The 17,081-nt window shown below is 36.7% G+C and overlaps 1 protein-coding gene across 8 annotated transcripts in view; it reads right to left on the reverse strand.

The window, feature by feature from the left end:
- RAD18 (RAD18 E3 ubiquitin protein ligase) overlaps positions 1 to 17,081 on the reverse strand; it is a 115,307-nt gene that overhangs the window by 30,522 nt on the left and 67,704 nt on the right. For all 8 annotated transcript variants that reach the window (XM_041764023.1, XM_041764022.1, XM_041764019.1 and 5 more), the window contains 3 exons: positions 16,728 to 16,804; positions 15,411 to 15,471; positions 5,926 to 6,063 (listed from right to left, as the gene is read on the reverse strand). In XM_041764023.1, coding sequence (XP_041619957.1) covers positions 5,926 to 6,063; positions 15,411 to 15,471; positions 16,728 to 16,804 — 276 coding nt within the window. The remainder of the gene's footprint in view (positions 1 to 5,925; positions 6,064 to 15,410; positions 15,472 to 16,727; positions 16,805 to 17,081) is intronic.

Here is a 17,081-nt window from a genome sequence, read left to right on the forward strand (position 1 = left end):
AGAGAAAACTGATAAACATATGAAGCACAACAAAAAAGGATGAAAGATTCGAATGAGAGAACTAAAGGCTTGGGGCACCTGGGTGGCTCAGCTGGTTGAGCGTCTGACTCTTGGTTTTGGTTCAGGTCATGATCTCAGAATCATGGAATGGAGCCCACACCCTCCTTCACATTCAGCAGGGAGGCTGCTTGAAGATTCTCTCTTTCCCTCTGTATCTCCCCTCACTCTCATTCATATGTTGGCACGCATGCTCTCTCAGATGGATGGATGGATGGATGGATGGATGGATGGATAGATAGATAGATAGATAGATAGATAGATAGATAGATGGATGATAGGAGAGAACTAGGATATTTGTCACTGACTATGTGGTAGTGAATCCATCTGGCCATTTCTTTTAGTTTGTTACAAAGAATCTAATATTTACTATGGAAAAGGAAAACTCATCAGACATAACCAGTATTTCCGTTTGATCTAATACATGTCATATTTCTATGTATCCCTTGTCATATTCTGAATTTCCAAGGTCTCGTTGCAGATAAAAATAAAGGATGCTATAGGCATGCAGACAGTGTTTGCTAGAATGCAACATACAGGTATGACCAAGTATCTTCAAATACGAGTGCAAAAAATAGTATCCACGAAGCATCCCTCAGTGACCAGGACTTTCCTTCACGACCTGTTTCAGGACTGTGCTAAGATTTCAGTTGCTCTGTCTTTAAGATTCAGGAATTGAGTAAATACTTAGCATGCAAGCCACATGTGCTAATAGTATAGAGCACCCTTTTGTAAGTTTCCTCACAGAGAAGCAGGGCCTTCACACATCACTCATCCAGTGTACTTATATAAGCAAGTAACCTTCAACAAAAGACATTAAAAAGAATTCTTAAGGTTTTGTCATAAAGAGAAAATTTATAGAAAAAGCATAAGACAGATTCTTCAAATGTTTTTTAGTTTTTGTTTTTATTTATTCATGAGAGATACATAGAGAGAGAGGCAAAGACATAGGCAGAGGGAGAAGTAGGCTCCTGGTGGAGACCCCGTTGCAGGACTTAATTCTAGGACCCAGGGATCACAACCTGAGCCAAAGGTAGATGCTCAACCACTGAGCCACCCAGGGGTCCCAGATTCTTCAAAAAGAAACCTTTCCAAGTCCATACAGTGAGATTTTTCCAGATATGAGAAGTCTTCGTTATACTAAAGAACAGCATATGTGACAAAAGTGTAATTTCTATAAATAAGCTCTTGATGTTGTCGGGCTTTCAATAAGCCCAAACATTATCAAAACAAAACTGTACCCTCTAACATTTATCTGGAAAAAGGAAAGAAGAAGCTAACCACAACAGCCATCCAGGAGCTCAAGAGTTCCTCTCCTAAACAGATACCAAGGATCACATTAAGAACAATCAATCACCCAGTAAACTCAGTGAACCCAGACAATTCAACACTCAGCTGGCTGGGAGAATGGAATCAAGCTTACGAAACAGGGAGCCGGAATTTAACTTACAACTATCTTTTAGGGATGCCTGGGTAGCTCAGCACTTGAGCATCTGCCTTTGGCTCAGGGCATGATCCTGGTCCCGGGATCAAGTCCTGCACTGGGCTCCCTGTGAGGAACCTGCTTCTCCTTCTTTATATCTGCCTCTGTGTGTCTCTCATAAATAAATAAATTTTAAAACTAAAAAAAAAAAAAAATCCTATCTTTTATTTTTGCACCTGACATATATTCTTTTCTTATTTCTTTCTCTCTTATATAAGCCTTTCCAAGATAAATTCCCTCTTGGGGACAAGAATCAGTCAACAATTTGAGGGCACTGAAAGTCAGCTTTCATATCCGTCCATAGACGTCAGAAGTGGACGTCAAACAGAGCCCCCAACTCTGAGGCTCATCAGGCCTCCCCAAAGACATGGGACAAAACAAGAGAAGGACTTATTTGAGATAATGTGTATCTTATTCACTTATATTGGCACTTCAATGAGCAAGTTTATTCCAAAAAATGAAAACCATACTGGTTTTATGATGCTATACAGAGCTTAACTTCCCAGTCAGCCTGTGCCAGTCTGTCTGTCCTCCTCTCTCCCACACTCTCTCCACCCCTCAGACATGCGCACTCATGCACAACCATCTCTGAATCCCACAGAGAGCAATATTCATGGGCATATATGCATACAATGCACAATCCTGAGTATAAGCAATCATTTTCAAGAGACATTCAACTACTAAGCAAAAATGTTCTCCCAATCTGAAATATTAAGCCAGATTTTTTTCAGAAACTAAACTATTTTCTTGGAAAAACAATTAACAATTTAACAAACATGCTCAAGTTGTTCAAAAAGAGCATGAAAAGCATCAGCGACCTACTAAATGATACCAGGAGAATTTAGAAGAAAAAATTAAGAATGTACCAGCACATAAAAGAATAAGACTTTAGGAACAAATCTAACCAAGGAGGTGAAAAACTTAAATGCTGAAAACTACAAAACATTGTTGAAAGAAATTAAAGAAGCTATAAAGACATCCTGTATTCATAAAGTGGAGACATTATTATTAAGATAGCAAAAGTAACCAAAGCAATCTATAGTTTCTTTTTTTTTTTTTTTTTAAGTTTTATTTATTTATTCATGAGAGAGAGAGAGGTAAAGGGAGAAGCAGGCTCCATGTAGGGAGCCCAACGTGGGACTCGATCCGGGGTCTCCAGGATCAGGCCCTGGGCTGAAGGCAGCGCTAAACCACTGAGCCACCCGGGCTGCCTCAATCTATAGTTTCAATTCAATCCCAGCAGTAACTTTTTGCAGAAATAGAAAAATTCATCCTAAAATTCACATGGAATCTCAAGGGACCCAAATGGTCAAAACAATCTTGAGGGATCCCTGGGTGGCTCAGTGGTTTAGCACCTGCCTTTGGCCTAGGGTGTGGCGTGATCCTGGAGTCCCGGGATCGAGTCCCACGTCAGGCTCCCTGCATGGAGCCTGCTTCTCCCTCTGCCTGTGTCTCTGCCCCCCCCCCCCCGCCCCATGAATAAATAAATAAATAAAATCTTAAAAAAAAATCTTGAAAAGAATAAAGTTGGAAGACTCATACCTCTTGACTTTGAAATTTATAACAAAGCTACAGTAATTGTAACTGTATAGTGCTGACATGGGAACAGACAGACATACAGACCACAGAGTACAACAGAGTACAGAAATAAACCCCCACATATAGGGATCCCTGGGTGGCGCAGCGGTTTGGCGCCTGCCTTTGGCCCAGGGCGCGATCCTGGAGACCCGGGATCGAATCCCACATCGGGCTCCCGGTGCGTGGAGCCTGCTTCTCCCTCTGCCTGTGTCTCTGCCTCTCTCTCTCTCACTGTGTGCCTATCATAAATAAATTAAAAAAAAAACAAAAACCCTCACATATAGACTCAATTAATTTTTAACAAGGATATTAAGAGCATTCAACGTGGATAGGCTTTTTAACAACTGGAGCTTTATCTACATGTAGAAGTATGAAGTCAAATCCTTATAGTACACACAAAAATTAACTCAAAAAGGATTACAAGGGGCGCCTGGGTGGCTCATTTGGCTAAAGGTCTGCCTTTGGTTCAGGTTGTGATATAAGGGTCCTGGAATCAAGCCCCGCATCAGGCTTCCTGCTCAGCAGGGAGTCTGCTTCTCCTTCTCCTGCCCCCACCCTTGTGCATTCTTTCTCTCAAATAAATAAAATCTTAAAAAAAAAAAAAAAAATCACAGACCTAAACCTTAAGAGCTAAAACAATAAAACTCAAAGGAGAAAACAGGAAAATCTTCATGAATGATTTGGCAACAATTTCATGGATATAATACCAAAAGCACAGGCAACAAAAGAAAAAAAAATGGATATAACAGACTTCATTAAAATTAAGCACCTTTGTGCATCAAAAGAAAATATGATGAAAGCAAAGAGATAACCAAGAAAACTTACAAATATTTGCAAATCATATAATTAAAAATGATTAATATCCAGAATATATAAAGAATTCCTAAAAACACACAAAAAACCAAACAATCCAATTGAAAAATGAGCAAAGAGCATGAACAGACATTTCTCCAAAGAAAAACATATAGCCAATAAGCATATGAAAAGATGTTCAACATTAGTAGTCACTATGAAAATACAAATCAAAACCATGAGATATCACTTCACATCTACCTTGACGGCTATGGTCAAAACAAAACAAAACAAAACAAAACAAAACAGGTATTGGCAAGGATAGAGAGAAACTGGAATCATTAAGCACTGTTTGGCAGGAATGTTAAATGGTGCAGCGGCTTTGGAAAGAAAGAGTTTTGTGGATTCTTAAAGGTAAACAGATATATACTTCTGGTAATTCTATAAGAGAATGGAAAGTAGAGAACACCAATCTTCATAGTAGCACTATTCACAACAGCCAAAAGGTGAAAATAACCCATTATAGAAGAAGAGATAAGCAAAATGTGGCAAGTACACACAATAGAATATTATTTGGCCGTAAAAAGCACTGAAATTTTGATATATGACACAACAGGACCTTGAAAATGTCATGCTTAATGAAATAAGTTGACAAAGGACAAATATTAATATGATTCCACTTATACAAAGTACCTAGTATAAGTAAATTCACACAGAAAGTAGAACAGAGATTACCTGAGTTTGGCTAGGAAAGGGGAAAAGAGTTATTATTTTTAATGGGACAGAGTTTATGCTACATGATGAAAAAGTTTTGGGTGTGGATGGTGGTAACTCTTATAAAACATTCTCAATGTATACAATGCCACTGAATTGTATATTTATGAATGGTTAAAATGATAAATATTATATTATGTACAGTTAATCACAATAAATACAGAATTTTCTTGTACACTTTCCTCCATTATGATTCTGGACCAAAGCCCTGGCAATAGAAATATAATATTAATCTCAAAAAAATTTTTAAGATTTTATTTATTTGAGAGACAGCATTAGCAGTGTGAGGGGCAGAGGGAGGAGCCGACTCCCGGCCGAGCAGGGAACCTGACATGGGGCTTGATTCCAGGACTCCAGGATCATGACTTGAGCAGAAGGCAGACACTTAACTGACTGAGCTACCCAGGTGCCCCTTAATCTCAAACTTTATAATGGATCCAAATTAAGGAATGTGCTATGTGTGGGCACACCAAGTACATAAGCTTCAGATTTTTTAGCAGAACATTCCATCTAAAATAAATACCAGTGACCTATTAAAACGCTTAGTACAAATTCTTCATGTCTATTTATTTAAAAAGTATTCTTCATTTCCTCATTATTTTTTTCTTTACTTCCTTTCTGAATGTCTACAGTTTCATTCACCAGGATAATTTCTGACTGCTCACTGTAAACTATAACAAAAATTATTCTAAGATAAAATTACCTGTAGGATATCTCAAGATATGTAACAATAAATCCTACACCTAGAAAACATCCTCAAGCGAAATAGCTAAGAAACTTCTGATTTATCATTAAATGAAAGACTTCAGAAATTTGTCTTCAGGGTATTGTCCCAATCATTTTCCCCCACAGTAACAAACTTAGTATACATTCAACAACTGCTATATGTCTAAAACTACTTTTTCCCACTTCAGATACCTAATAAAAGTGTAAACTCCTGTGGTTTTTATTTTCTTTTTATATTAAAAATAAATAGTGAAATTCAGGGGCACATGGGTGGCTCAGTTAGTTAAGGGTCCAACTCCTGATTTCAGCTCAGGTCATGATCTCAGGTCGTGAGATAGAGCCCCACATCCAGCTTCCACCCTCAGCACCAAGTCTGTTTAAGATTCTCTTGCCCTCAGCCCATCCCCCCCCACTCGTGGGCATGTGTGTGCTTTCTTTCTCTCTCTAAAATAACTAAGATCTTAAAATAAATAGTGAAATTCAACATATCTTTGTTTTTAATTAAAGTCTCTTACCCACAAATACAGGTAACAGCTTTTCTGTAGATCCATCTTCTTCTTTTGTTACTTTTTTTTTTGACATTTCAACAGTTTTCTTGTATCCTTTTTTGGCCTGATCCACCAGAAGCCGAAATTCATTCTGATGTTTTTTACCTAAAATTCAAAAGATCTTCTCCGTAAAATATAGAAGTACATCAGGAAGTGTACAAGCTTGCTCAAGAATAACATTCCTGGGAATCACTTGCATTACATTTACAAGCTAGCAAGCACAAAAGTAAAAACGGTTGGGGGTTGTGGAAGCCTCTCCCCTCTTACCTTCTTTCCTCAGATAAAAACAGGGAAACAGGATATTCTTAGTTTGCTACTGTAGGTTTTTTTCCCAAAACCCCATATTCTGAAAGGCTTTTGATAGATGGAGAAAGATACAAAAGACACCAGTTCTAATTCCCAAGAAACAAAAGAATATTAACATGAAGACAAACTGAGTATGAAAGCAGAAGCCTTGAGGAAAGGTGATCATAAAAACAAAGGCTATTCATTTCAATTCCCTTTTTCCTTCCCATTTCTTGCCTGTTTCCCATCAGGATCCCTTTAATAGCCACCACCTACTCCCAATCCACTTATCTCAGGATATTGTAATCATACCAATCTTAATAACACCGGCTACTTTAATAATCTGAAAATAACATAAGCCTGATCTCTAGGTCCCCATTATTAACTTACTCAATAATGAATAGCCAGGCATTGATCCTGCCTGAACTGTAGTTCAAATAGCTGAGGATGCACTTGACTTACCTAACACCCTCAAACACTTAAGTCATGACTCAAAATGATGTCATAAATCCCATAAAAAAGCATTTTAGAAAGAATCATGCAGAAAATAAAGTTCTGAAGGTGTCTTCATATAGTAATCAACATTTTCCCTGTGGTACAACACTAAAAATAATTGTGTAGGAAAAAATGTGTGCTTTTATTGAAAACTATGCATTTTCTATAGCTACTCTTTCAGGATTCCAGGCATTCACTCACTGCCTTTGAGCTATGTTACAGCTCTGTAAATTGTAAATAACTGATGGCAAAGGAAAATAATTCTTGTCTATAGACGTGAAAAATCCTGTGGGGTAAAGGTTCAATTGACTTCCCTCCCCACTGTGGAAGCAGCCAGTTTTGCCTCTACTTACATAATGATTTCAATATTCCTGATCTATAAATGTGACTGTTCTTTGGATTTTAGGGAGAGACTGCTCCTAATCACAATATATTTATGTATATGGTATATAGTATATTTAAAATTCCTGATGAAACTGACATGATGGGTTGTGAAGTGTGTGTTAAATTTTAAATAAGCGGTTAAAATTTCAGCAAAAGAAATATGAGCTGGCCATAAAGATTACTGGGAAAAGTTAGCTTTTCAGAAATAAGTGAGATCCTATCTAAGGAAATAAGCTAGGTGAGTTCTTTCAGGTCCTATTTAACTCTCTGTGCATTTGAGGATTATTTTGTACCTCCTTCAGCTCCAGAGAGTCAATGGGCTTACCCTGACCATCACCACCACCACTCGGTTTCTGTCAGGCAAGGGTAACAGCACTATCAGATCTACGTAATTTAGTGAGATCTGGTCTAGGTCTTCTCCCAATAAGGCCGTTGCGTGTGTATGAATTATGGGTATAAGAATTACTTAAGAAACTTGCTCTAGTAATCTCATTAACAGTTAAGGAGGCTTAATGACTTTTTCCTCTGAAGTAATAAAATCCCAGGTTTAAAAAGAGATTTTTCTTTGTTTAATCTGATTACCTCTACAACTAGGCTGGAAACCAAAAAGTAAATGGCAGCCACTGCTCTGGCTTTGGCCCAAGAAGTCCAACAACCTCTGCTCAAAAAGATGAACAATGCCGAGATTCTGACTAATGAAATTGTTCCCACTTACCTCTTCACCTCATTTTAGGAGCTGTGCCATTTGGCAAGGAGTACTTTATAGTTTAAAATCTCAGTTCTGCTAATTAGATGTCCTGAATTTACCTCTTAAAAAAATTAAGTGGTTGAGATAATTGGGGAAGCTGATGAATAGGCCCCACATTCTCCCAAATCATGTTCTTCAAGATTGTTAACACTTGAATATTACCCTTTCTGCCTCTCCAAGTCAAGCCCTTCACTCCTTCACCACCCTTAACTACTTTTTTAGACCAGCTTTTACAGCCAGAGCATCTCTGGATCTGCCTGCGAATCCGAGGTACACAAGACCAAAGCCAGGCTCTCCCAAGAGTGGGGACAGACTCACCCTTCACAGTGATGACACTGAGTTACTCATCGACTTTAAGTCACAGACCAAGTTTGGAGTATCTCTCACAGTGAAATCTCATGCATTTTTTTTTACCCACCATGTAGGACACCCAAGCAGCTAAAGCTGGATGGAGAAGAGAGTAACATTCACTTAGGGCTTATTCATTTTGCCCTGAATGGACTAGTCTCACTGACATAGTCTAAAATGGGCACTCAACACTGCTGTACAACTTTTCCACATTTCTCTAGCAAAATCTGCTTTACTATTCTCCAAAATGACCACTTCACACTTTTCCAGACCTGCAATACTCCCTTCTCAGCTGGGCTCACACTACTTTGAGAAAACACAAACATTTTAACAGGAGCTCTGTCATCTTCAAGCTACCATTACTTCACCTGTGCATATACACTTTATCTTCCTTGTACTGAGTAAGAAACAACTGTCCTTGCAGCAATTAAAGGCCAACTCCTGGCCACTGTGGAGACTGTAGAGGCCTGGTGGGAACTGGACTCCTAAAATGACAAATATGTCTGGGAGGCTGTGGTCCAAAGCCATTTTTGCTGGCTATAACCCAGGTCTCAGGAACAGAAGAACACGGCCCTTCTTAAAATTGAAGGTGTTGATGCTCAAGCTGAATCTGAATTCTACCTAGGCAAGAGATGTGCCTATGTGTACAAAGCAAAGAACAACAATGATCCCTGGTGGTAAACAACAAAACCAGAGTAATGTGAGGAAAAGTAACTCGTGTTCATGGAAACAGTCGCATAAGTTCGTGCCAAACTCTGAAGCAATCTTCAGATTGCTGATCTGCTAAAGCCATTGGCCACAGAATCCATGTGATGCTGTACCCCTCAAGGATTTAAACTTACTGGAAAGTATAAAAAAGGTATAGATCTATCCGCTTGGGGGCGGAGGGAGGCCATTCCCTAAGTTACTCCCTGGATTCCATCACTAAGGCCTTCTCTCAAAGATATACGGCACCTATCATTACTCTCTCCCTGTCTTACATCATCAATATCCCCCTCTTTGGCACCTTTCCCACTGGCACACAAATATGCCTGGGACTGTTCTGTTGGAAGTGAGAGTGTGGGTTATGAATACAACTAGGTATAGACCAGCATTTTTTCTTAATGAAATAATAACAGAATGGAAAGTGCCAGGGTACATTAAAAAATGGCAAGAATAAGCAACCAAGATGTCCTTCAGTAGTTGAATGGATAAACAATAGTACATTTAGACTATGGAATATTATTCAGCACTAAAAAGAAAAGCACTATCAAGCCATGAAAAGACATCGAGGAACTTTAAATGCATATTGCCAAGCGGCAGAAGACAATCTGAAAAGACTACATATTGTATGATGTCAACTATATGACATTCTGGAAAAGGTAAAACTATGCAGATAATAAAAAGATCAGTGGCTGCCAGGGCTTTTGTAGCAGGTGGGGTATGAACAGGCAAAGCACAAAAGATTCTTTGTGAAAATACTCTGCTGAAAACCACAGTGATACATGTCATTGTCTCTCTCTCCAATATCAAGAGTAAACCCTAAACTCAAGTATGGTCTTCCAGTGATTATGATGTGTCAATGTAGGTTCACCAACCGTAACAAATGTATCCTCTGGTGGGGGGGTGTTGATAATGGGAGCGGTCATGCATGTGTAGGGGTGGGGGATATATGGGAACTTTCTGTAAACTTCTCTGCTCTAAAAACATACTCTTACTTAGAGTAGGATGCGGTATGGATGGTTCGGATAAGCATAACTAACTGGCTTTGGAACATAATTATCCCACTAATTATATTTTTTCATAGTCACTGAAATTTTCAGAGAAGAATGATAGAAAATCTTTTCCAATGTTGGAGCCATTTAAGGTTGGAGAGGGGAATGTGAACATCATTTGAAAACATCTGAATACAACTTTAAAAAAAATAAGAAGGGTAAATATTGCTTTGTGTAACTTTTAATTTTACAATAAAATACCTAATGAATTATATCCAAAATATAATTCTCACTCTGGGTCGCAGTCAAAAAAGACCTGAAAGCCAGTAGGTTAAGTATCTCCTAACTTGAAAACAAAAACCAAACCATCCCTTGACACCCACCTCAGGCGTAGCCCTCATTTTTCTGCTCTCCCTGACAGAGTAAAACCTCCCCAAAGCACTGTCCACCTTAACAGTCTCGCTTCCTCACCTCCAATTTGGGGGTTTCTGATGCCACCTCCCTTAGGAAACTATTCTTATTGAAGTTAGTGTGCTGCCTCTGAGTTGTAAAATGTACTGCTGCCTTCCATCTCACTCAACCTTCCAAAGTATCTGACTCAGTTTATTATATCTCCCTTCTTGAAACACTTGGTTTCCCTAGATTTTCTGATACCACATTTACAAGTTCTCCTATCTCCTGGCCATTCCTTCAGTTTACTCAGCTGCCTCCTCTCCTTATCCTCTACACTCTAAAACAGCAGAATTCCAAGTGCACTCGTTGACAGCTGAAGATCTCTGAGCCACTTTCAGAGAGCAAATGAGGTTAAAACCTAATTTGCCTTTTTTTGTTACATTGACATAAGGACTGATAGTGCAACAGTAATGGTGGATAAAACCACTGGTATCTTAGCATGAGCCAAGGAAGTGACCCTGAACTGTACCAGTAATCACTGTATTCTCCATGGCCATCCACTACCAATAGAAAAAAGTCAGTTTTACTTAAGAATATCCTAAATGAAGCAGAAATAAAATTATTAATCTTATTAAATTTTGACCTAGAGTACATATCGTTTTAATAACTTCAGTGGTAAAATGAGAACTACAAATATACACTTCTGCTACATACCCAAAGTACCCTGCAGAAGCACTTGTGTAATTATTTCAGTTATGAGCTAAATTAGTCACTTTTTAAATGAACATTGCTTTTATTTGAAAGAACAGTAGACAAATTGTGATTATTCACACTTGGACAATATATTTTCTCAAAAATGAATGAGGGAAGTCATCACTTCACGAAAAACAAGTGACACTCTCTGCTGCCAAATATAAAATAGCTTTCAAATGAAAATCAGAATTTTGGATAACTTGTATCCACCATTTATGATCTGACAGCTTTCCAATACTTACCTTTTCTGGTAAGAGTAGTGGTAAAACTAAGGAATGCTATTACTTTTCTATTATATAAATATGCAAACATTTGCAACTCAGTGAGTCAGTATTTTCCAAATAATGAACAAATGATGCCACAAAATCATTCATAGGTAAAAGGTCCATTCAAAGGCAGACCAGTGGATTCTTATGCAATAGAGTACAAGAACTTCATTATTGTGATTTCAAATTCCATTGTAAATAGCCTTTCTGAAATAACACTTGCCAAGAATATCCATGATTATCTAAAAGATCTACTGAAACACTTCCTTCTTTTTAATTACCTATCTGCATCAGGCTGGATACTTTCCATATACTTTAACCAAAACAACACATGGCAACAGTTTAAATGAAGAAGCTGGTATCAGAATCAAGATGTCCTCTATTTAGCAAGCCATCAGAGATTTACAGAAAAAGAAAAGAATGTCACTCTTTTCACTAAATTTTTAAAATCATACAGAGAAATAATTTACACTCAATAAAATTCAATTTTAAGTGAACAATCTGATGATTTTTTTTAAATGTGCAGTCATGCAACAACGCAATCATGAAATAGAAGATTTAAGTCACCCCAAAGAGATCCTTCATGATCTTTTTCCTCCACCCACAGCAGCTGACAGTACAAATTGTTTCTTTCCGTTACTAATCTTTGCCTTTTCTAGAACTTAATATAGAGCCATTTAAGATGCTGCCTTTTCTAGTTTGGCTTTTGTTGTAGCACAATGTTGTTGACATCCCTCCATGTTGTTTCCTATGCTGAGAATTAACTCTTTATTTTTTTTTTAAATTTTTATTTATTTATGATAGTCACAGAGAGATAGAGAGAGAGGCAGAGACACAGGCAGAGAGAGAAGCAGGCTCCATGCACCGGGAGCCCGACGTGGGATTCGATCCCGAGTCTCCAGGATCACGCCCTGGGCCAAAGGCAGGCGCCAAACCGCTGCGCCACCCAGGGATTCCCGAGAATTAACTCTTTATTGTTACGGATGGTTCCATTGTATATGGATGTTTCACAATGTGTTTATGGATATTCAAGTTGTTTTCAGTTTAGGATAATATGAATAAGCTGCTCTAACATCTGTCAGTAATATTCTTCAAATTGTTCACTACAACTGATGAATTTTATTTTTTGGAAATTATATCAATAAATCTGATTTCAGAAATCTCTGTGTGGATATACACTTTCATTTCTCTTGGAAAAACAGCTAGGAGTAGAATGACTTGGTCATATATAAGTATATGACTTTAAAATAAACTGCTAAACTGTTTAAGTGGCTGTGTCATTTTGTATTCTCACTAGCAATATGCAAGATTGCCATTTGCTCTACACCCTGGCCAGCAGCTTGGCATTATCCTTCCTTTTGATTTTCCATTAAGATAAGTACATAGTATTATTTATTTTTTGTAGTATTAGTTCATTTAAAATTATATTTACCTAAAGACTAATAGACTAATAAGATTAACCATATATTTACATGTGGTTATTTGGTTTTTGAATACCTATTTTGCTGAAGAATGTTTACATCTTTTGCCCTTGTTAAAAAAAAATATGGCATATGCCTTATTGAATTTTAAGAGTTCTTTACATAATATAGATAGTAGTACTTTGTCAAATATAAATTTCACAGTATTTTCTCACAAATACTGTAGCTTGATTTTCATTTCATATTTGCCTTTTAAAAAAGGTTAATTCTACTGAAATATAATTTATCAATTTTCTTTTAAGCTTTTTCCTTTATGATTCAAATTATTTGTGAAAGATGATCATGTCAACTGTGAATATAAAGTTTTATTCTTTCAATTCAAATCTGTATAATATTTACTCCTGCTTCTTCATACTGTTTAAGACCTACAGAACAATGCTGAACAAGAGATAAGAATGGATACCTCTACCTTGTTCCCAGCCACAAGTATTTACTATTTCATCATTAAATATGATGTTTTAAGTTTTCTGCAGATATTCTTTATCAGATTGAAGAAATTCTATTTTAGTAAGAGTTTTTATTATTTAAAAAAAAAGATTTTATTTATTCATGAGAGACACACACACAGAGACACAGGCAGAGGAGGAAGCAGGCTCCATGCAGGGAGCCCGATGCGGGACCCAATCCCGGGACCCCAGGATCACGTCCTGAGCCGAAGGCAGGCACCAAACTGAAACCACCCAGGGATACCCAAGAGTTTTTATTATTATTGGGTGTTCAATTTTGTCAAATGCTTATTCTGTATCTACTTGAAGAATCACATGGTGTTTTTTTAGTGACTTAATACAGTGAATTACAATGATCAATTTTCTTTTATTGTTGTTCTTTTTTTTAAGATTTTATTTATTTACTCATGAGAGAGACACAGAGAGAGAGAGAGAGAGAGAGAGAGAGAGAGAGAGAGAGGCAGAGACACAGGCAGAGGGAGAAGCAGGCTCCATGCAGGGAGCCTGACATGGGACTCGATCCCAGGTCTCCAAGATCACGCCCTGGGCTGAATGCAGCGCTAAACCACTAAGTCACCCGGGCTGCCCAATGATCAATTTTCTAAAATTAAGCCAATTCTGCCTTGTTAGGATACATCCCACTTGATTATGATATGTTATCCTTTACACATACTGACAGATTTAATTTGTTAAAATCTTATTAAGGATTTTGCATCCACGCTCATGAGGAATACTGGTCACAAGTTTTTAGTTTTGTGTTAACTTCAGCCTCATAAGATGAGGTAGGAAGTATTTCTTCTATTCCAATTTTCTAGCAGAATATGAATGGAATTGATATGATTTCCTTCCTTATGTATTTCATAGAATCCACCAGTGAACCCATTTGGACCTGGCATTTCTTCGGGGACTGCAAATTCAATTTGCCTATTTACTTCTTCTTGAATATGGTTTAGTAATTTGTATCTTTTAAGGAAATTGTCCATTTCATGTATTTTTTTAAATCAGATATGGAAGTTTATTTTAGGGCTAAATGCATTAATTTAATACAACCTATTTGTAAAGTTGGACTTTTTATAGATATTTAAATGGGGAGCAATAGATAGTTGTGTACTTTCTTGCCTAAATCTAATCCACAATTTTCTCAGTGTGGCATTGTTAGATATCATCCTTTTAGTGGTTAAAATTACTTTGTCTCCAAGCAAATTTTCTGGTTTCCTTATTTTTACAGGCCCTATTTTTGGCAATTCAGTAATTATATGATATTTGATATTCTGGATCTCCTGTCTCAAGAAAAATCATGTTGACTTCTCAAAAACTGATTAAGGAGGCTCCCATCACACTTATCTAACAACAGGAAAACAGTGATTTCTGTTGTTCAGTTTATGGTCCATGAATACTCTAGGCTTCTTTTCTTACTCTACTAAAGCACAGGCTATCACACCTGTATCTAGTGCCTGTGTACTTTATTTCCCGCCTCTTCAAATAGATTATTGCTGAACCTACACATTTAAGCTTAAGAACTAAAAGAAGAAAGCAAAATTCTCTTAGCACAACTAAAACACATAATGTGTAGAATACTCACTCAACAAATACTTATAACCTACCCGTTTGTCAGCCACTTAAATTTAAACTAAAAATGTAACCAACAAAACAATGAATTGACCAAAAATTAAAGTGCCGGCCCTGGAAAAGATATATACAAAGGCCTAATAAGGAAGAGAAAGTAAGCTGGAAGTTGGTAATAAATGATAAAATGAAAAGTATTTTCGGCACAAATTTGCAAGCTACAGAAATGCTGAAATTCTTCACAGAAGTGTTGCCGGTGAGTGGCCTGATGACAGGATGTAAAATCAGGAGAGTTTCCATTTTTAATTTCATTTTATTTTCACAGAGATGCTTTGAGAGCAGCTAATTAATATCTTGCAAAGTGCTTTGTGATCAGCTCAAAGCAGAATGTTAGAAATCAAAAAGTAGGCACATAGTTACAAAAAAGATCACACTTTTGAATAAACAATCAACTAAAATTCAGTTGCTTAAGTAATACAAACAAGAAAAGTTTCTATCAAACATTACTATAAATTTTTATTTTAAAACATTACTAAAGATGAAAATCTGCAATCCATGTTCTCTGTAAATAAAGATAATGCCACACAACTTACGATATTTACTGTGAATTTCATCTATTTCCTTTTCTGTTTGGTCCTTTGTAAAAACCATTATCTAAAATAATCCAAAAAAACTTTAATTAAAAATTCAAAATATGACAAAAGCAGAAATTAGTACTATGAACTTTAAAATTTCAAGTGTGGATGTTTAAAATAAGGGAAAATAATCTCTTATCTCATTTTATATAAACCTAGGAAGAATAATTCCTGTTATTTCCCTTGAATAGCATAATTACTATACCTTTTACTACTGTTTTAAAATCTATAGAAAATGCAACACTAATATATAGATTAACACTAAGATGAAGTATAACACATCAATTAAATTCCTATTTTCAATATTTAATTTTTCACATTCATTAATATAACAAGTAACACTTGAAACTACAAGACTGAAGGAGCATTTGGCAGATCATTAATAAGGCAGAATTTCTTGTTTGTCTTCTCCCTTCTCTGAGTCTACTGGAAAGGTAACATATAAAGAAAATATAATAATGTAAGACTTTAGTGTATTAAACTTCTACTTCCACTTTTGAAAATCTTAGACTTAAAAAATCAGAAATCTTAGATGATTCATTACAGTCTGCACCTTATAGTTAGCACATAGGTAATGATAAAGTCAATGAAAATCTCATTTTTTTCTACTATCTGATTATAAACTTACTTCCCTAAGGTCGTAGCTTTCTTTATAGACACATTACCGATGGTCTAGGAAAAAAGTCTACTTGAGAGAGCCCAAAACACTTCCTCCAGTGTCATGGGACACAATGACTATTTTCTTCTTTGGTATCCTTTCCTCAAGTTTTGGACCATCAAGCTAGAGGAAGGCAATAGTGAAGAATTTTAGGTCTCTGATTCCCTCAGAAAGCTCAATAGATACTTAATCCTCACCAAGTATTACAATTACTTAATTTCTCCAACAGTATAATCATAGAACTGCAGAATGTCAGAGCTAAAGGAGAATGTTAGAGATCATACAGTTCAACTCCTGAGTTTAACAAAGAGCCTAATGGCAACAGATGTTAAAGAGCTTATCAAACACAACCAGTATAGAAATGACTAATAATATCAAGGCCATGTGATGAAAAGGCATATGCCTTTTCTTCAGGACTAAAATTATATTTTGTCCTAGAAGACTGCTAAATGTGACAGAGTTTTGTGCTAAAAATAAGCTGCAAGTAAATTATAATACATTAAATGGGCATTTCCCATTTAAAAAGATTTAGTTCTGGCATGCTTTAATTTTACTGGAGCATTCAATTTTTCTTTCCATCATTTCTACTCAGATAATGAAAGAGACCACCAACATACGCTTTCATTGAGTTTACTAGCTTCAAGACGCATCCTAGTCTTCTCCATATTTTCAATTTCTTGAACTATTTCAGCAGCTGTTAAAATAAGGACAATGTTAATTACATGGTTTTCATCATTGTACTATGGTTATGTGAGATGTTAATACTAAAGCTGGATGATGATATGAGAACTCCCTGTCCCATTCTTATACTTTTTCTCTAAGTCCAAAGTTATTTCAAAATAAAAGTTTTTTTTTTTTTTAAAGATTTTATTTATTTATTCATGAGAGAGATACAGAGAGAGGCAGAGACATAGGCAGAAGGAGAGACAGGCTCCCCACAGGGAACCCGATGTGAGACTTGATCTCGGGAC

Source organism: Vulpes lagopus, chromosome 7, assembly GCF_018345385.1.
Source record: "Vulpes lagopus strain Blue_001 chromosome 7, ASM1834538v1, whole genome shotgun sequence".
Classification (NCBI taxonomy): Eukaryota; Metazoa; Chordata; class Mammalia; order Carnivora; family Canidae; genus Vulpes; species Vulpes lagopus.